At 41.8% G+C, this 20,625-nt stretch overlaps 1 protein-coding gene across 1 annotated transcript in view; it reads right to left on the bottom strand.

The window, feature by feature from the left end:
* ATAD2B (ATPase family AAA domain containing 2B) overlaps positions 1-20,625 on the bottom strand; it is a 182,184-nt gene that overhangs the window by 101,672 nt on the left and 59,887 nt on the right. The window contains exons 12-16 of the mRNA XM_065401026.1: positions 19,808-19,982; positions 16,880-16,968; positions 16,336-16,495; positions 13,254-13,344; positions 5,438-5,749 (exon numbers count right to left, since the gene is read on the bottom strand). Coding sequence (XP_065257098.1) covers positions 5,438-5,749; positions 13,254-13,344; positions 16,336-16,495; positions 16,880-16,968; positions 19,808-19,982 — 827 coding nt within the window. The remainder of the gene's footprint in view (positions 1-5,437; positions 5,750-13,253; positions 13,345-16,335; positions 16,496-16,879; positions 16,969-19,807; positions 19,983-20,625) is intronic.

Raw genomic sequence — 20,625 nt, 5'->3', positions numbered from 1 at the left:
GGTTCTAAAGAGAGAGCCAGGATCTCCGAGACCCTTCTGGCAGAAGTAATGGCCATCAGGAAGGCCACATTGAAGGATAGGAAAAGCAGAGAGCATATTGCCAATGTTTCAAATGGCGGTCCGGTCAGTCTTGACAATACGAGGCTGAAATTCCAGGGAGGGATTGGTTGCCATACCAGAGGATACAATCTCTCAATACCCTTAAGGAACCAACTACAGATGGAGTTTGAGAACACAGAATGGCCGTTCACCCATATATGAAAAGCCGAGATTGCATCCAGATGGACCCTAATAGATGACACGGTTAGCCCATGTTGTTTCAGGTGGAGTAAATAGTCTAGAATGAATGGTGCTGTTGATTGTGTAGGTGAGACACCTCTGTGTAGACCAGATCGAGAATCTTTTCCACTTTGCCAGGTAAGTGGCTCCAGAGGAGGTCTTCTGCACCCTAAAAGCACCTCATGAACTGCAGAGCATGTTAGCTCTGAGGGGTTCAGCCATGGAGCTTCCAGGCTGTGAGGGACTCGAGGTTCGGATGACGCAGACGGCCGTGGTCCTGGGAGATCAGGTCTGGAAATGGAGGTAGACGGATTGGTGTTTACACCAAGGGTCTAGGAATGTGGTAAATAGTGCTGGTAGGGCCAAGCCGGGGCTATCAGGATGACTCGTGCTTGGTCCTCAGCAAGACCTTGTGTATGAGAGGAAAGGCATAGAAGAGATGACCCATCCAAGGAAGGAGGAAGTCATCTGCGAGAGACCCAGGGCTCTGACCCAGGAAGGAGCAGAACTGAAGACACTTCCTGTTGTGCTTCATCACGAACAGATCTATCTGGTGATTACCCCACTTCTGGAAAATGGCTTTCACAACATATGGATGGGTGGACCACTTGTGGCTGGAGAACAATCTGTTGATGCGATCCGCTAGCTCGTTCTGGTGATTCCAGCAGATAGGAGGCCTTGAGGTGGATCGAGTGGGCTATGCAGAATTCCCACAAGTTAAGTGTTTCCTGGCACAGGTGAAAGGACCTCACTCCTCCCTGCCCGTTGATATAAAACATCACTGTTGTGTAGTCTGTGAGAACTGATACACACCTGCCTTCCACATGGGGTTGGAATGCCTGGCAGGCCCAGCAAATTGCCCTGAGCTCCCTGGCATTGATATGTAACAAGAGCTCTTCCAGAGACCAGAGGCCCTGAGTTCTGAGGGACCCCAAGTCAGCCCCCCCAGCCCATCGGCGAAGTGACTGTGACAGGAGACACTGATGGTTGGGGTCTTGAGAATGGAACTCCTACACACACTGCCAGCAGATCCAGCCACCAATGGAGGGAGGCAATCACTGATGAGGGAACTGTGATGACTGTGTCTAAGTGGTGTCGGCTTGGTTAGCATACAGATGCCATCCACATCTGGAGAGGTCTGAACCTAAGTCTTGCATGCTGCATCACATAGGTGCATAATGTCATGTGGCCCAAGAGCTTCAAGCAGTTTCTTGCTGTGGTAATGGAATGATTTCTGAGGCTCTCTATAAGCATCCCTATTGCTTGGAACTGTGCTTCTGGGATGAAGGCTCTTGCTTGAACTGAGTCACAGATCGCCCTAATGAATTCTAGCCTTTGAACCCAGGAGAGAGTAGACTTCTCTCACATTTATTAGCAGACCTAAATCCTGGAAAGTTGACTGTATTAACTTTATGTTGGACTCCACCTGGACCTTGGTCTGACCTTTGACCAGCCAGTCACTGAAGTAAGGGTACACCTGAACCCTCTCTCCTCAAGAAGGCGAACCTGAGGAACTTTCTGTATCCCTGAAAGATTGAGATATGGAAGTAAGCGTCCTTCAAATCATGGGCAGTGTACCAGTCCCCTGGTTCCAGGGAGAAGATGACGGAAACCAAGGAGACCATGAGGAACTTTAGCTTCTTCATGAATCTGTTGACCTTTCACAGGTCTGGAATCGGCCTGAAATCGCTGTTGGCTTTCAAAATTAGGCAATAACGGGAATAGAAGAGAGATGGGGATGCGGACAACTAAACTGAAGGTTATATCCCAGTGCTATCATGCATAGCACCCAGAAATCTGAGATAATACGGGCCCTTGCCTGATAGAAATGGGATAAATGGTCCACAAAAACTAGGGAAGTTGGATCCCAGTTCTGTCCTTGTACATCGTCCTTGAGTGTCCCATCGAAAGGCCTGCTTAGACCCTGCAGAGTGTCAGGGGGAAGGGGAGAAGGCAGGTGCGGACCAGGAGTCTTTAGACTTCTCCTAAAGCCTCTGCTCCTACTGTAGTCTTGCCAGGTGGGTGGTGGGAAGAAAAGAGGAGCCAGCTGAGGCATATCATCATGTTTCCTCAAGGATGCCATGTATAAAGCCCTAAAGACTTCAGGATGGCTCTTGAGTCCTTTAGGCTGTGCAGCTTGGAGTCTGTCTGTTCAGAAAAGAATGACGTACCCTCGAAATTAAGGTCCTGTGATGACTGTTGAACCTCATGCTGTAGGTCCGAGGACTGAAGCCCAGAGCTTCGCATTGCCACCACTGAGGACATGGATCGAGCTGCAGAGTCCGCAGCATCCAAGGCTGCTTGCAGGGACACCCTTGCCACAGATTTGCTTTCCTCCATGAGAGCTGCAAATTCTTGCCTGGACTCCTGTGGTAGTAGCTCCTTAAATTTCAACACAGAGTCCCAGGAGTTAAAATTATACCTGCTCAGGAGCACTTGCTGATTTGCAATCCTGAGCTGAAGGCCATCTGTTGAATAGACCTTTTTGCTGAAGACGTCTAATTTTTTGGCATCCTTGGCCTTGGCACTTGCTGACTCTGTTGTTCCCCACTCATTGGCTGCTGACACAACCAAAGGTTGTGGTAGATGTGTATAAAGGAATTTGCACCCCTTAGCTGAGACAAATTATTTCTTTTCCATTTTCTTTGCCATTGGCTGGAGGGACACCGGGGTATGCCATAATGCCACTATGGGGTCCATAATAGCATCGTTTAGTGACAATGCCACTCTTGAAGGGCCTGTTACCGCTAGAATGTCCACCAGGGCATGGGAGGACTCCCTGATCTCCTCTACCTGGATACCCAGGTTTTGAGCCACTTTCTTGAGGAGCTCTTGATGCACCTTGTAATTGTCTGCTCCCGCGACAGCCTCACTTGTACAGGCAGAGGACGACACTTGTACAGGCAGAGGACACTGTTCTTCACCCTTGGCACTAGACAGGTTTCGTGGTGTCGGGTGTTGATATTTGGCATAGATCTTGGTACCAGAGCCTGGATCTCACTCCAAGAGGAGCGGTGGAGGTGTTTTGGACTCTTACACCACAGAGTATGATCTTCTGGAATGGGACCCTTGCATCGGAGGAAAAGCCCACGGGTTCTAGAAAGGCCACTATACTGGTATCTGCAACTGTCCTGGAGGCCAAGCCACAGGTGGGATGCCTTGGCTTGGGTCTATGGTCGGGTAGTGCCAGCTGGAGTTATGGTGCTGGCTCCTGAGAGAGGTGTACGACTCCGCCTCCCCATCAGTCTCTGAAGATTCCTTTCCTGGAGACCAGGGTGCAGCAGTGCCGACCAGTGCCAGCAAGCAGTGCCAGGAGGGAGGAGATTGGGGATGGGCCATCGTGGCCAGTTTCCCTTTTGAAGGCACCGGAGGCCTCGGTGCCACGGAGGTTCCTCCCACCGGTGCTGCCACTGACAGCTCCCGTACAGCTGGGAATGGTGGTACCGGTAGAGAGAGTAAATCTCTCGCTGCCTGAAATGCCTCTGGCATTGACGGTACCACCCAGGCAGTGGAGCTCCGGTGGCTCTCCTGTGGTGGAGAGTCCATAGGTGCCGGAGACAATAGCGCCGCACGAGTTGTTAGAGACACCGAGTGGCCTGATGCGGTTCGCACTCTACTAGTGTCTCTGTGCTCAGCGTTGGGGGAATCGACCTCTATTGGTCTTTTTCTGCTTCCTTCTTGGCACCGGTGATGGAGAGCAGTGCCAAAGTCACTCACTGGTGCACTTTTCTTCGGCACTGAGGATGACCAACCGGGGATGCTGAGGCTCTCAAGAAGAAGGAGCATCTTTTCTCAGTGCCAGAGAGGAACGGTGCTGAGTTTCCCGAAGAGCTGGGGCACAACTTACTGAAGCTGAAGTACTCAGTGCCAAGTCTGAGTGACCCGGCTCCAAGGGAGGTTGAAATGCTGCCTCCATGAGGATAAATCTGAATCTAGTGTCTCTATCCTTTTTGTTGCAGGGCCTGAAGTCTTTGCCGATCTTGCAGCGCTCCTACATGTGAGCTTCCCCCAGGCACTGAAGCTAGCTGGAATTGGGGTCACTCGCAGGCATAGGCTTGTGGCAAGAAGCACAAGGCTTAAACCATGGAGAACGAGGCATGCCCCTCTACTGGGCAGGGATTAACCCTGCTGAGTGGTGTTCGCTAACCTATTTATCTAACAACTGAAACTTAACTACTAAGAATAAAAGATAACTATATACAACGAGGTTAGAAAGTCCACATAAGGAGTACTTGTGAACACAAGGACGAGGCAGTTGCAGCAACCATCACGAGCAGTAAAAAGGAACCGAGGGGGCTGTGGGTCGGCAGGAGCCTTTATACTGGTACTATGAGCGTGCAACTCCAAGGGGCACCAGAGCCGACCCGATGGATACCACTGAAGGAAAAAATTTCCAGTGGTGGTGCATAGGGCAAGCACACATCTACATTGCAATGGACATAAGCAAGCACTGGAAGAAAATCAAGTTATTTGTCTTCACTTTCCAGGCCCTTCATGATTTATCCCCCAATCTACCCATTATCTCCCATTTGCTAACAAAATGTCAACTCCCACCTCCAATCAGGCCATGATGCCAGTCTCCATCAACCACTTGCTAAATTTTCAAACAAGCACTACCATGCCTTCTCCCAGGCTGCCCCTCATGCTTGGGAGAAGCTCCTTATAAACATCGGCTAAGCTACCTCCTTCGAATCCCTCTTTACAACTCTTTTTTGCTGTGATGCCCACAAAAAAACTGGACAACGAGCCACTGCTGTGTCCATACCACTCCCCATCATGCTGACCAACAGCATTTCATTGTCTGTCTCCATCTATTGTCTCGTCATAACTTCGATTGTAAGGTCTTTGAGGCAGGAGTCATCTTTTTGTTCTGCATTTTTACAACACCTAGCACAATGAGATTCTGGTTCTTGACTGGGACTTCTAGACAGTACAGCAATACATTAATAAATTACAATTATTATTACAATTAATTATATGTCTAAGTAAAATAAGCAAATCAAAGTCAGTTCTGGCATAAGCTGGTGCAAACTTGATTCAGTACATTTCAGGCTAGGAGTAGGACAAGGATGCTAAAAGAAAAGCTACCTGAAATTTTTCCAACCTAGAGCAGAATAGTTAAGAGCAAAAAAATAAAAATAAAAAAAAAACTAAGTACCTTCTCTTTTGTCACCTTGACTAAATTCAGCATGGGGAAATACTTTGTGTAAAACCACCAGGAGGTTACTGAAGGTTCTTTCCAGCAGCGGCCTTATGACAAGGGATAGTGCATGTCCTGAAGACATCACGGCACGTTGGGAAGCAGGCACAATATTCTGCATTGCATGGTAAAAATCTTGTGCGCTGAGAACTATTGAAGAAACATCAAGCTGCAGTTTCTGACTGCTCGCGTAAATCTGAGGATAGCGCCGTCGCAAGGCAATCAAGGCAGCCTCAGTGCAAAGTGCTTTTATGTCAGCTCCACAGTACCCTAGTGTACAAAAAAAAAAAAAAACATACATATGTTCCATAAAGAAGCACCAACATTTTGCATATGTACAAACAAGCCTGAAGCTAAAAGAGCAGCCAGTTGCACTTCATTGTCACAGACTCTTTCACATTGCATCCAGTGAACAGGTACTGTTCCAGTGCAAATTAACCCAGGGACTGATTACAGCTTAAGAAGCAAATGTTAAACCCTTATTAAAACCAATGATACCATTATCTGGTCTACTGTCAAAGACCACCAGAAAAAAAGATAACTGCGGATAGCCTATGGAAGAAAGGCAAATGCAAATACAAAATAGTATCCACTGATATTCCTATACAGCAATGTGATATGGCAAGAAATTAATATCGTGTCAATATCAATATTTTCCACGATTTTATTATAGAATTTACTGTAGCTTCCCCCCAGCTTTGTGTCATCTCTATTCCTTTTCTTTTTTATAGTCTTTGTTTTATACACGAATGCATCAGTTGCAACTGTAATTGCGTGAAACAGAATTGTAAAAAGTTATAGGGAAGCCTATGTACAAAATGAAAAACTTATTTTGTGATTATTTTTTTAAAGCAGCAAATGGTCCAAATGAATTTTAGGAACAAAGTGCATATATCTACAAAGCATCTGAGAAAATGGAGGATATTAAGGAAAAATACTTAATCAGAGCATATAAGTAGACAGGAAAATTCTCTCACCTAATTCGTTCTTCATAGCTGCTAGAAGAAACTAAGGTTTTACTGTCAAGCACAACACTCTCTCTCTCTGTCTTTTTAATTTTATAACTCTAGTTGTATGGAGAAAGATAACAGAAAATCTACTACGCTGTCGTAGTGTTTTTTATTCATTCTATTTTCTGTTTAGCACCTATAGCTGCTTAATCATCATTATTTAGAGCAGGGGTCGGCAACCTACGGCACGTGTGCCAAACACGGCACGCGAGCCGATTTTGAGTGGCACGCTGCCTGCCCGGTGAGAGGAGGAGGAGGAGGGGCGGAGGGGCCGGAAAGCGCCACGCTGGGGGAAGAAGCGGGGGAGGAGGGAAGCTTGGCTGCCGCAGGACCAAGCTTCTGCCTCCTGCCTCCGCAGGGGAGAGCAGGGGGGGGGTCCCGGCCCCCAGCCCCACTCAGCCCCCCCGCCCACCGCTCTCCCCTGCGGGGGCAGGAGACAGAAGCTTGGTCCTGCGACAGCCAAGCTTTCCCCCTCCCCCGTTTCTTCCCACAGCGTGGTGCATTCCGGCCCCTCCTCCTCCCTGCCGGCGATGGCCCTTGAGAGGGGGAGGGGGAGCGGAGCAGAGCTGAGCGGCAGCATGCTCGCTGCTCCGTAGAGGACACAGAGAGAGGTAGGGACGGGCCTTGGGGAAGGGGGTGGAACAGGGCATATCCCTCCCAGCCCCCTGCCGTGAGCCGCTCAGGGCAGGGGGCTGGGAGCACCCCCACGTGCTGAGCACCCCAGCCTTCTGCCCTCCAACCCCCCACCCCAACACACACCCATCCCTCTGCCCTGCACCCCCACAGACCCATCCCTCTGCCCTGAAGCCCCCCACACACACCCAGCCTTCTGCCCTGCACCCCCCAAACCCACTAGCCCTCTGCCGACCTCGAGTCGCCCCCAACACCCAGCCTTCTGCCCTGCACCTCCACACACACCCCAGCCCTCTGCCCTGACCTCGAGTCACCCCCAACACCCAGCCTTCTGTCCTGCACCCCCACAGACCCCAGCCCTCTGCCCTGACCCCTGAATCCCCCCACACCCCCAGCCTTCTGCCCTGAACCCCCCACTGCCCTGACCTCTGAACCCCCCCCCCCCCACACACACACACCCAGCCTTCTGCCCTGCACCCTCTGCCCTGACCCCTGAACGCCCTCACCCCCAGGTCTGGGGTCCCGGCTGCCGGCCCCTTGCCAGTCGGCGTCCCGGCCACAGGCCCTTCTCAGCCCGCTGCAGGCCTAGGTGAACAGAACCCCAGGCTGGAAGCGGGCTGAGCAGGCTGGCGGCATAAGATCAGCATTTTTATTTAATTTTAAATGAAGCTTCTTAAACATTTTGAAAACCTTGTTTACTTTACATACAATAATAGTTTAGTTATATAATATAGACTTAGAGAGAGACACCTTCTAAAAAACGTTAACATGTATTACCGGCACGCGAAACCTTAAATTAAAGTGAATAAATGAAGACTCGGCACACCACTTGTGAAAGGTTGCCTACCCCTGATTTAAAGCCATACATACAACTGTATTATATAGGCCTAAAACTTTTAAATAGTCTTTTGTGGTACTAATTGATAGTTTTGCTGCTTTCAGGACTAAAACAATTGGATTTCTAATACTGGTATGCTTCTATCCTTCATAATAACAGATGTATATATTTTGGTGCATTTTGTTTTACCTCTGCTGAAGTACAGAATACCAATTTTTAAACCAATTACAAGATTATTCTCTTATAGAAAAAATTTTATAGCATTTTTAACCCAGCATACAGAATGATACAATTAGCAGGGATATAATTTATTAAATTCTACTCATTTTTATAGATTTTTATAGAATCTATTCACAATTTTTAAAAAATTGGCCAAGCATCCTTTAAAATTGTATATCAAACTTTTTTTAGGCCTCTTTTTAGAAAAACAAATCATGGTTTTCCTGCTCCTCTCTATGTTTAGGAGGGTCTTCTGGCAGGCAGAAAACCCTCACCACTGAAGTTGTTTATGCCTGCCTTCCTGCCTTGTCCCTCTCTTACTGTGCACACACCAGCCCACTCACTTTGTTACAGGTCTACTACTACCTCTGCTAAACACCCGTTTACAAGGCCTACACCACCAACAAAAAAATAAACATGACAATACAAAGTGCTGACAGATGCACTAAGTAAACAAACTGGGGGGATGACTAAGAATCTCTCCCCATTTTCTAATTTTTTAGTCATATTAATTTTAAGGGTTACTAGTAATAAAAGTAGGTAAACTTTTTTTTTTTTTTTTTTTTTTTTTTTTTAAGATGAAACTGTGGTTTTAAGCTGATGGTGTCCCATTAAATTCTATAGGACTTTTCCATAAAGATTTGAATGTGAGTCAAAGTATGTGATTATAGTCAGAACATTACCATAAATATTGAATTCCATACACAACTTTTTTGAATAAACTTTTTCCATTTTGGAAAAATGGCTAGTAAAATGGTAAAAAGTTATAACTGTGTAAATAATCACAATAGTTGAGTACCAGGTTAAATTAAAAACTATCTTGAATTTCTTATTAATAAGCCATAGCTCAAGTGAAATCAAACAGATTAGATACAAGCAATCTTATTGTCCCTCATTTTGTTAGAGGATAAATCGGTCATTTATTTTCTTTCAGTTAACTAATTATAAGTGGCTTCTGATTAGAATTCATTGTTCAGGTACTAAGGCCCTAATTTAACAATTAAATCCAGGTGGACAGCCCCCAACACGTGGCAATCTATTTGCAGGGTCAGGGCATTCAATTGTACTGGATAAGTTAGAATTTGTGTTGTACACTAAAGGCTGCTTTGCCTTTTTAACTTTGTGTATTATTTTACCAGTTCACAATGGTCCATTTGCTGATAGAACAGCACAATAGATTGAACAAATGAGTTTGGGGAAAACTAAATCGATGTTGTTAAGGTCAAACATGCATTAGGGTTATATTGCTCCTCTAATCTCCCTTTTATCGTAAAAATCCTGTTTAAGCATCTCTGACACAAATTAGGACTCAGCAAATCTAAAGCTATGTCCTTTCCAATTCTTCTATTAATAATGCTATAATACTCCTTACAAACAGTCTTTTTAATCACAGCTTGTACATCTCCATGGAATTGCAAAATTAGGAAATAATAGCCTATGGCCTATTTTGAAAATTAAATTCTCAGGTAATCAGATATACAATTAGTCTCCAGTTCTATTGCCCTATTTCTCAGGAGCAACTGCATTTGAAGAGTAATAATTCATCTTTTACTGAAGGATTCTCTTGTGCATACTTGTATATTCATTTGAGTGACTGACAAGACAACTGCAAGAAAATATCTTGCAGAACATTATAGGTTTTTTAGTATTAAGCAAATACATACCATGCCCAGAAGATGTAAGAACATAAGTAAGTTGTCAAGGCTGAATATGAAACATGGTTTTTCACTCTAACCTTGAAGGAACTCATTTTATCCCCAATTGTCACAGTAGTAATAAAACTAAATTTTAATGCATTTCCTTCTGCTTTTTAAAAATCTAGGAGATAATTCTGAATTTGGGGTGGGCATAATCACTGGCTTTCCTTGTGATAGAACAAAACTAAAGTAGTCCATTCTGTGCTCCCTACCACCACCAGATTGTGCCAAACAAGCGACTTTTGGGGGGGGGGGGGGCACAACTTTCAGGGAGAAGCACAGTAAGGAAGCAGGCTCCCATACAGCCTACTATAGAACATGCATCAGACTTTTACAGAAACTTGCTAGTCATCTTTTCTTGTTTTTTCTCTTGGAAACTGATTTCTCCCCAAACTCTCTCCTCGCCAATGCCCACCCCAAAAACCAGTTATAACTATTTCTACAACAAGAAAAAAGGTAGGATCTTCTTGTCAAATTAGGTCAAGATTTTGGCCTCACATCATCATAAGAGCATTATGGTCCAAATTCTGTGGCACACTGCACAGGAAGCATGCCAGCACAGAACTCAGTATGAGGTTGAAGTGAAAGATACCACCATAGCTTTCTCACAACAGTGGGGTGAAAAAACCCCAAACAGTCATCTCTCTCCATCACTGTATTAAGATGGGAGAGAAAGAACCAATTGGTAACAAATTAACTCTTTTTCTTGTAAGTTGCTTAATTATGATAATGAACATGAAACAGAATATTTCTAAGAAGTGTCTTGACTCAGTGTTGAATTTCTTTAAAATCCTTGTTTAATATTATTTTAATGGCCTACCTAGGTTTTGAAAGGATATACCTGATTAACAGAGATGCTGGATGGAAGAGATCACAACTTTGCTGTTGCTAATATGGTTTGCTTTCTAAAAGGTTGAGTTAACAAGACAATTGAGTACCCATTTACCTAGAAGGTAAATATTCAAAACAAAAATATGTACAAGAAATGGGCACAAGTCACAAACTTCAGGCTGGTTTGCGCCCATCTCTAACACACACTTAACTGCATGAAGACCATACGTTTTTCCTGTGCTCATGGCTTTTTCAGCTTCCCATCTTGTGGCCACTTTGGGAATTTAAAATTCCCACTAAAACTCCAAAGGTCTGGTCTTTTACGTCACTTCAGTTCTCTCCCTGAGCTGCTGCATCCTATTAATCTCACAGGCAGCCCATGGCTTAATACTGCAGCTCTCAAGCCACTCAAAGAAATTTTTTCAACTATTTAACAAACCCAGATATAAAAATCTCCAAATGGCACACGTCATTTTTAAGACATCAACTCATGAAATCCATGACAATTGTGACAAAAATCTAGCCTTAGGAAACAACCTACTATTGCCCTACAAGTCCTGGTTCTGTTTGTCTTATTTTTTTAACAATTAAATAAGCCCAGTCATGTTTTTTTAAAAAGTTGTCTGGGAGGTATACATCAACAAGCAAGCTATCCACTCTTATGACTGCTTCTCAGTAGAGGTCAGTTATATTTGTAGCATTTTGGTAGTTTTCTTCATTAAGATTCAGGTATTTGTAGGTGTTGCCAAGTTCGCTAAACAAGGTAAAGGTAAAATCATGCTGTACCAAAACCCTGTTGAGTCTAGACTGGGTGGTGGTGGTGGTTGGGTTGGTTTTTTTTAAACTTTGTCCACTCAAGGGGAACAAGAGCAGACTAATAGCTACTGCATCAGTGTGAAAAGAGGACCAAAACGCAGGTTTGCATGGCTCCAAAGAATCTAGAAAGCCTGAATAAAAGGTTAGATGTTCGTGACATCATGAACAAAAACGATGAGGCAATCTCAGGGCAAGTGAGACAAACTAGCCTTATTGTGACTGATGTAGAGACTTTTTATAGTCGACACAAGGTTCTGATCTTGGAAATGCTGGAAGACATTAAAGCTCCAAGATACAGAAAGGAGAAATTCTAGTGCACAATATTAGAATGGTGCAAGAACCAGACACACCAGATTCTGGGGATCTCTCTTATTCTGGAAAATTAACAAATTTTCCCCCAGAACCAACTGGTTTTACTTCAGCACAAGGAATGTCTTGCAGTAAAACCTACAAAAGGCTGTCCTTGTAGTCTGAACATCTTAAAATATGTAATTGGATTCTCAAGGTGGACAGAAATATGGTGAACTTTCAAAGGAACAAAACTGGATTTTACCCCAGATATCCCCCCTCTCCCATTAAGTGGCACCAGGCCTTTGAAAAAGTCAAGCAGAATTTACATTAAATGGGTTTGGCACATGCTGTCTTATACCCGGCAAAGCTTAAATTGGAGTTTGCTGGATAGTTATATTTTCTCCTCACCAGAAGATGTTGAGGTCTTTGTGGTTCAAAAGCGGAGGCATGCTGCTTCGAAGATGGTTGTCCCTGTGGATGAAGAGGATAATTCGGATGTACAGTAGCTGACTGAATGGACTGATGCTCAATTTAAAGTTCTTATTTCTTTGATGATGGATCCCAATGAACAGTTATCTGAGATTATCCTTGTTCTGAGAACTTCAATGCTTGCCCAAGCAGATGGTTGACAGAGGATGTATCTTTATATGACAAATTGTTGTGAGGAGGTTGTGGTGTGTATTTTAGGGTTATTTCCCCGTTAAAAATCTCACTACATGAACATTTGTTTTTATTTCTGTCCTGCTTTTAAGCAGCTGGCTTGAACAACCATCCTCCCATTCAGTACAGCAGGTCTCTGAGTGCTCCAACGGTATATTTAAGATATTCATGGTGCCTGAGTCTAGAGGACAAAGTTTTTTGCCCTGTGCCTGCCACATGGGTATATTATGCAGTAGTAGACTCTGGGGGATATATCTTAGCTTTAGGACCTGTGGTTAGTTTGTGAGTCTTTGTCTGAAGAGAGCATGGCAGAGATTCAGTAAAAACTACTGAAATTTATTTTTGTCCACATGTAAGGCAGGAAAACTGTGCCAACCAATCTCATCTGTAAAGTTTTTAAAGGAATCTTTACCTAAAGATTCTGCTTCCCACGTGCTTTTATTTTTGTCGGCACTAGTCCTACAAAAGGACATTGGAGGTTATGTCAGGAAAACATTATCTACTGAATTATTACCTTCAAACTATTATTGGGTATTTATTCTGTATATTAATCCCTCTGATACAATCATGCCTGATTTTTCTGATTACAAATAAGGGTTGTAGAAAGTATAAAAGTTTCAATAAAAATAAAATAGAAAAATAAATAAAAAAAACAAAGCATCTGATGCATGTTCAGAACTTCAGAAGCAAGTGTTCAACAGACTTTACAAGCTTTAAGAAAAGGTTTTATGGAAAGAAAAGGCATCTAAAAGTGATAACACTAATATGGTACCACTCACCAACACATTTTTCAGCTAGCTCCCCCAAGAAAGGATCTGACAGTTTGGGGTTCCAGTCCCTGGTATGAATTTGTAAAATGTGCTTTCTTGCCTGATAAAGAAGTATTTCAGCATTAGCAAGCAAAATCAGCAGCCAACAGTAAATCAACATATTTCAAGCACTTAGGTCACATATTCAAGAGGAGTCAATAATTATCCTAATTGTGTCAACACAATGTCACAGGAACATGTAGAAGAGTACAACGCAAATTCTCAGGAGGAAAGGAAGTTTTGTGGCATAGGAAATACCTGTGTGTGCTGATTCTCTTAGTGGCAACCACTATACTTCCAATTAAGAGTTTCTGCCATTATAAAACCCCTCAGTATATAATCTTTTACAAAGATAGTTTATTATTACAGAAAAATTCCATGAGTATTACACTAAGGGCTAGTCTACACTTACCGGGTAGTTCGACGGCTGCGGATCGAAGTTCCGAGTTCGATTTATCGCGTCTGGTGTGGACGCGATAAATCGAACCAGGAAGTGATCCCCGTCGACTGCGGTACTCCAGCTAGACGAGAGGAGTACCGCGAAATCGATGGGGGAGCCTGCCTGCCGCGTGTGGACCGCGTCTGAACCGCGGTAAGTTCGAAGTAAGGTATGTCGAATTCAGCTACGTTATTCACGTAGCTGAATTTGCGTACCTTACTTCGACTTGGGGGGTAAGTGTAGACCAAGCCTAAATCAATCTAATCGACTAAAACTTGATTTTAACAGCCTACACATTAAATCCAATATCAAAAATATATTAATGCAACATGTGGTTGTGAATATAAAATACTCAAACTAAGAAACGTAAAAATATGTTCACACTGCAATTACAACTCCTCCTGTTTTGTACATGTGCAATTTTCATTATGATGCAGACAGCTAAGTGTATTTCTTCACATATATATAGTTATCTATTTATATTATCATAGCACTCAGCAGCCTCAATCAGGATTGGGCTAGGCATTGTACAAATCCATACAAAGATGAAGTCATTTCGCCCGACAGCTTACAGTGTAATGTGATCAAGTTACAACTGCAGTGGGAACCTTTCTGAATTTGCCTGTGTGTGTGTGCTTAAATTTACTGTTATAATGATGCATAAATGTTGATTTTTTTATACATTTCCTTTTTTAAAAGAGATAAATGCTGATACACAAACACAATATTTATTTATTTTACTGTTCAGTATTATTACATTCCAGACATGCAGAATTTCAAACATATCTGTAGGCCTGGAGATTTGCAGCTAGGGTTACTGAAACGACTTTAAAGTAATTTGCAAATAACAAAACGGTTTTATGTACTTCAACATGTGATGGATGCCCCCACTAACTAGATGAAGAGGGGCTTTCAAAACTTAATTCGCCAAGCTTACCTTTTTTACTCAAGTCCCCAAAAGTCATGAGTCGCCAGCTCCACTAGGATGCCCCTCACTCAGAGCAGAACTACCAAAGAGCTTCAGTGGAGAATGAAGCCAGCCCAGAGAAAGATCAGTTAAGGTCTCCAATTTTTCACTTCTAAAAGTACATTGCATGGTTTTGGAAAAGTGAGGCATGGGGCCTTCTCTGGGCCAGCTCCACACTTCAGTGAGATTACAGTAGCTATGATGTCACAGCACAGAGCATACTGACGAGGGCAGTGGTTCTCAACAAGGGGTACGTGTACCTCTGGGGGTACTCAGAGGTCTTCCAGGGGTACAACTCATCTAGATAGTTGTAAAACTAGACAACAGGTTACATAAAAAGCACTAGCGAAGTCAGTACAAACTAAAATTTCATATAGATAATGACTTGTTTACACGGCTCTACATATTATACACTAAAATGTAAGTACAATATTTATATTCCAATTGATTTATTTTATAATTATATAGTAAAATGAGAAAGTAAACAATTTTTCAGTAGGTGTGCTGTGACACTTTTGTATTTTTATGTCTGATTTTTAGTTTTTAAGTGAGGTGAGGTGAAACTTGTGGGTACGCAAGACAAATCAGATTCCTGAAAGGGGTACAGTAGTCTGGAACGGTTGAGAGCCACTGGATTAGGGCACTGCAACAGACTATGAGCTAGCAAACAGACTTCAAGGGACCTAAAAAGAAGAAGGGGGAGGGTGGCTAGCAGTTTCTGAACTGAGGAATCCTCTTTGTTTAGCTAGTGGGCATTTCTATTTTTCCAATTTGATTCTATTTGGAAACTGTGTCTTAGAATGGTTTAGTAAAATATTAAACGCTTGTATATAAGAGTCTCAAAGAGGAGCGACAGAGACCGTTTTAAAAATCCCTCACTACTAGCAAACTGCAACACAATTATTTGCTCTTGCAGATTTCAAGAATTCTGAGCTTTGTGTCCAGTTCCATGCTACTTCTGTCAAAATGGATGAAATCATAACTATAATAGAATCATCAAGTTAGTCCAGTGTTAATGTTTGCACAGTACTTTGAAGATATATAACACTGTGCAAATTGCTGTGTATTATCAACTTGATAAACTCTCAAAATGTTTTATTTTGTGATGAAATTTCTCATGTTTAGTCTCAGATGAAAGTTGACACTTCCAGTGAGGAGTCTGAGGTAGAGGAAGATTTGTACTTTGTTGCTATGGTTTGCCTGGAGAGAGTCTTCTGCAAACCTGAGACAACAGGAAAGAGGGTCTACTCAGTCTGCAGTTATAGATTGTTTTGGAGAAATTTCAATAAATTTAGTTGAGCTGTTTGAGTTGTGAGAACATATGTCCTCTCTCAGAGCCATTAAAATGCCTTTTTTTTGCTTGAATGACTTTTAAAACATTTTTAAAACTTTAAATGTACTATGAACTGAGTTTTGCAAAGAGGGTAAATGCCTTTGAGATGTCTAAAGAATTCTAGTTTCCAAATAAATAAATAGATAAATAAAAACCACACTAACAAAAAGGACTAGCAATGGACAAATTGTTACCGTTTCTGAAAACATACCAAATGCTATTTGATAGAGATCTGTATCAAATATGTGGATCTTCAGAGATACCCACTTACTTCACTCTAGAAATTTTTACATTAACCCTTTGTAACTTTTACCTTTTGATCAGGCAAGTTGAAAAGAAATTCCCTGTCAAAACGACCAGGTCTCCTGAGTGCAGGGTCTATAGATTCAAGTCTGTTTGTAGCACCAATTACGACAATTTCTCCTCTATTATCCAGTCCATCCATGAGGGCAAGTAGCGTAGACACTATAGAGCTAGAAGAAAGTTTTCAAAAACAATTTTTTGTAAATATTATCAAGGTCTCCTACATAATAGGCCATCAAGGGTTGTCTAAATTAAGTTATGCCATCCTCCCTGGGTTGCCCTATGGGGTCATAGCATTGTCCAGTATCACTGCAGACAGAGTTTGCAAGGTGGTCTTGAAAAGGCATTGCATGGGCAGGGGTAATCATCACTTAGTCATAAACAGGGCTTTTAGTGACCCTTTACACCACGTTGGAACTTTCACCTGGTGTAAAAGTGCCAGAGGAGGGGCAAGGATCTAATCCAAGAAATAATCCAAATGAAGCTTTAAAAAAAGCTACTTTAAATTTACCAAAATAAAAACATAACCCGCAGTAGTATATTAAAAAAATTACCTGTGAATCTGGTCTTGTCTACTAGAACGAACTGGGGCCAAACCATCTATTTCATCAAAGAAGATTATAGCAGGTCTCATCAAGTATGCCTGGTGGGTAGAAACAGGAATGGATATTAGCTGTTAATTCAAATTTCTTCTGCAATGGAGTAAAAACAAATTCTCTTCACTATGTGCTGGTAACACTTCCACAGGCTGTATGTTAAAAGCTTGCATTGGGATGCTTTTTTAAACCCAGCTCTGAGAATAAATCTGAAGTTTAACAACTAAGTTGTAATATTAAAACAAAGGAAAAAAAGTTAAGACTGTATTTTCCTTTAGCTAAGGAAGATGCCACCAGTGCCATAGTTTTCCTGCACTCTTGAACAATCCCAAACAGGGTGGCACTGATTCATAATGTGAGAATCCTGTCTTTAGATGACTGAATTCTCAATGCCTGGAGCATTGCAGTAGATCACATTTTTTGTAATTGTTTTAAATGTTTATTTTTGAATTTTTTGTTTTGTTTTTTAGAACATAAAATTGCAGTAAATACCCATAACAAAGAAAAAAGTATAATACTGAGGTAAAATGAAATCAAGGGACTAAGAAGCACAGGAGAAAAAAAAATGACATGGTGAGATTAAAATACATTCTTGTAAAACAAGAATATGACCCCCAGATACATTCATTTAACTTGTGATATACATTTCTTCCTCTCATACAAAGCTGTTTCTGTTAATGCTGTAAACCATTTTCTTATGCTAGATTCTGAGCCTCATTTCCAGTATCTCAATTACTCTTGCAATCATAATATTTATTTAACCTATACTCGACACTCTAGATTATTCTTCTATTACTTTATAAGTGTAATAAACACAATCAGTTTCTTGTCATGTTTTAGTTAGCTGCTACTGGGTTTGTAGATCTTTACAAATCTAAAGATATAAAAACAAGTTCAGAAATGGGCATTGTATGTCCAGAAATGTGGTCTTTTTTCCTAAGAAAATAAGTAAAGGAAATAATTCTTGTTTTGCTTTACAGCCAGCCTTTAAGTAAAAAAGGGGTACTTTCTGACTTTTTTTCTTCAAATAGTGGAACATTTCCAAAATATATACTTATAGTCTTCACTTGAGCAAGAGTATTTCCAACATAGTTAACTGACAGTTAAGCATTACATTTTTAAAAAAAAACACAACACAACAGAACGTAAAGAGAAAATTCAAAGCAAGAAAAAAAAGCATTGTTTTTGCCTTTAATGCTCTTCTATGAGTCATGAAGACAGTCTCCTTAATTTGTTTTTTTGCTTGTGTTTTATATTAGAAATACAGGATGGAATTTTCAAAAGCCCTCAGCATTGGCCTAATATTGGAGCAGAGTTATGACAGTGCTGATCACTTTTGAAACTCCCCACTCAAAGCCCACATTTCTCTCTTCTTGCTCAAGTATTAGGGAAAACTTTGGAGGAATTGGAATGTGACTTCACAACAGACAAACTTGAGTTGCAGTGCCACTAGCTCTGAACTTCTGAGAGAAGCAATATCAACAACCATAACCTCCCTACGTCCTCCTGGCAAAGCTGCAGCTTTCATCCTTCTGTGATACCATATTCCCATTTTTAACAAGAATGGCAAATCCTCCAAGAATAGAAAGTTTTAAGATCAGACGTGATGTTTCTAATGTAAAACAAAAGCAAAATATTTTTAAAAGCTCTTTGAGGTGATGAAGAAGGGCATAATTTTTTGTTTTGCTTTGCAGCCAGACTAAGGGTACGTCTATACCCAGCCGCTAGTTCGGCGGCTGGCAATCAAACTTCTGGGTTCGACTTATCGCGTCTTGTCTGGACGCGATAAGTCGAACCCGGAAGTGCTCGCCGTCGACTGCGGTACTCCTGCTCGGCGAGAGGAGTACCGCGGAGTCGACGGGGGAGCCTGCCTGCTGCGTGTGGACCGAAGTAAGATCGAACTAAGGTACTTCGAACTTCAGCTACGTTATTCACGTAGCTGAAGTTGCGTACCTTAGTTCGATTTGGGGGGTTAGTGTAGACCAAGCCTAAGTAAAAAAGGTACTTCCTGATTTTCCACTAGCACCTTTTATTGTCTGAAGTCTCTCCCCCCCCTCACAGCCTTACCTGGAAAACATTAAGAAATTAAAAGTCTAAGTCTCTTAATTATAGAAAGCATTGTATTTTTCTACAGTATTATATTTGTTTAAACTAAGTACACCTCTACCCCGATATAACGCGACCCGATATAACACGAATTCAGATATAATGCGGTAAAGCAGTGCTGGGGGGGGGGGGGGGGCTGTGCACTCAGGCGGATCAAAGCAAGTTCGATATAACACGGTTTCACCTATAACGCGGTAAGATTTTTTGGCTCCCGAGGACAGCGTTATATCGGGGGGGCAGAGGTGTACCTATATCCGAAACCTGCATTTGTGCAAAAGATTGGATTCCACTGTTTTATCTGAATCTCTCCCCTCTCCATCATCCTCTCTAGCTGAATGAGTAAAGGATTAGTCATACTAAAGTGTCTGAAGCGTACTCTCAAAAACACAATTCTTAAATCAATCTTTACCATAGTATATGCCCGGAATATGCCAGCCAGACACCAGGTCAATGATTCAAATCATTCTGTTGCGATTTCTACCCACAGCCACCATGACAACTATGATACTAGTAGTCCTGGACAGGTCAGGAAGCTCCCTCTTATATTGTTTTTTAATATATCCTGATTGATAACACTTAGATACAATGCAATATCATTTCATCACCATTGCTCTACGTTTTCATCTAAATTTAGAACTCTAGCAAATCCTGCCCCCTGTACTGTAACTTATATAAAAAGTTTCCTTTTATCCAAAGACAATTTTGGCTGCATGAAACACATTGAAATGAAAAATATTATACGGAAAAAAATCTATCAAAAGTATCTGAACATCTTCCAACCTGATCGAAGAGAAGACGAAGTTGCCGTTCAGATTCACCAACCCACTTGCTGAGACAGTCTGCTCCTTTTCTCATAAAGAAAGCCACCTTTTTGTCTCCTTGACTGCATTCATTAGCTAGAGCTCTAGCTACCAAGGTTTTACCTGTTCCAGGAGGACCATAGAACAAACAGCCCCTGAAGATAAATGGATCAATATTATAGTCACAAATTTATTTTTTGTCTCTTGAAAAACTTCAAGATAGGGAGCCCAGAGAAGAAAAAAATACTAATCTTTTCATCATTACTTGGCACATTTACAAGTATGTACTTACAAAATCTAAAAGAAATGAAAAACTATTAAGCTGAGTCTTGTATTTTGTAATATTATTAGTTTTTTCTTCCTCATTTAAAATTTTGTGCTACATCAGAATTCAATTTTGTTTCTGCATATGTTTCATAACATGAAAAGTGCAAGTTTTGTTTCATGCTTTCAAATTATTACATATTTGCTTTGCAAAGCACACAGTAATCTGGTGGATATTAAGAATCTCAAGGGTTATTTTATATCAGGTAAATACTTCAAATGTTAAACCTGCAAAAACACCAGAGCTAGTTCTCTGATATTTGCTTACATAGAAGTAGATTCTAATGCTAGTTTCTTAAAATTAAAAAAGACTTTAATCAAATTCCCAAATTACAAAAGTTCCACATATCTTTTTAAGCTCCCCAGATGCCTGTCCATAAGGATTAAAACCAGAATACAAATGTCATTTAAAGATTGCTTCCATAAAAGAAACACTGACATTCAATTTGACTTTAAATAAACCCACCAATTTTC

Source organism: Emys orbicularis, chromosome 3, assembly GCF_028017835.1.
Source record: "Emys orbicularis isolate rEmyOrb1 chromosome 3, rEmyOrb1.hap1, whole genome shotgun sequence".
NCBI classification, from domain to species: Eukaryota; Metazoa; Chordata; order Testudines; family Emydidae; genus Emys; species Emys orbicularis.
The sequence above is the reverse complement of the archived record's forward strand: the minus strand, read 5'-3'. Positions and strand labels throughout refer to the sequence as shown.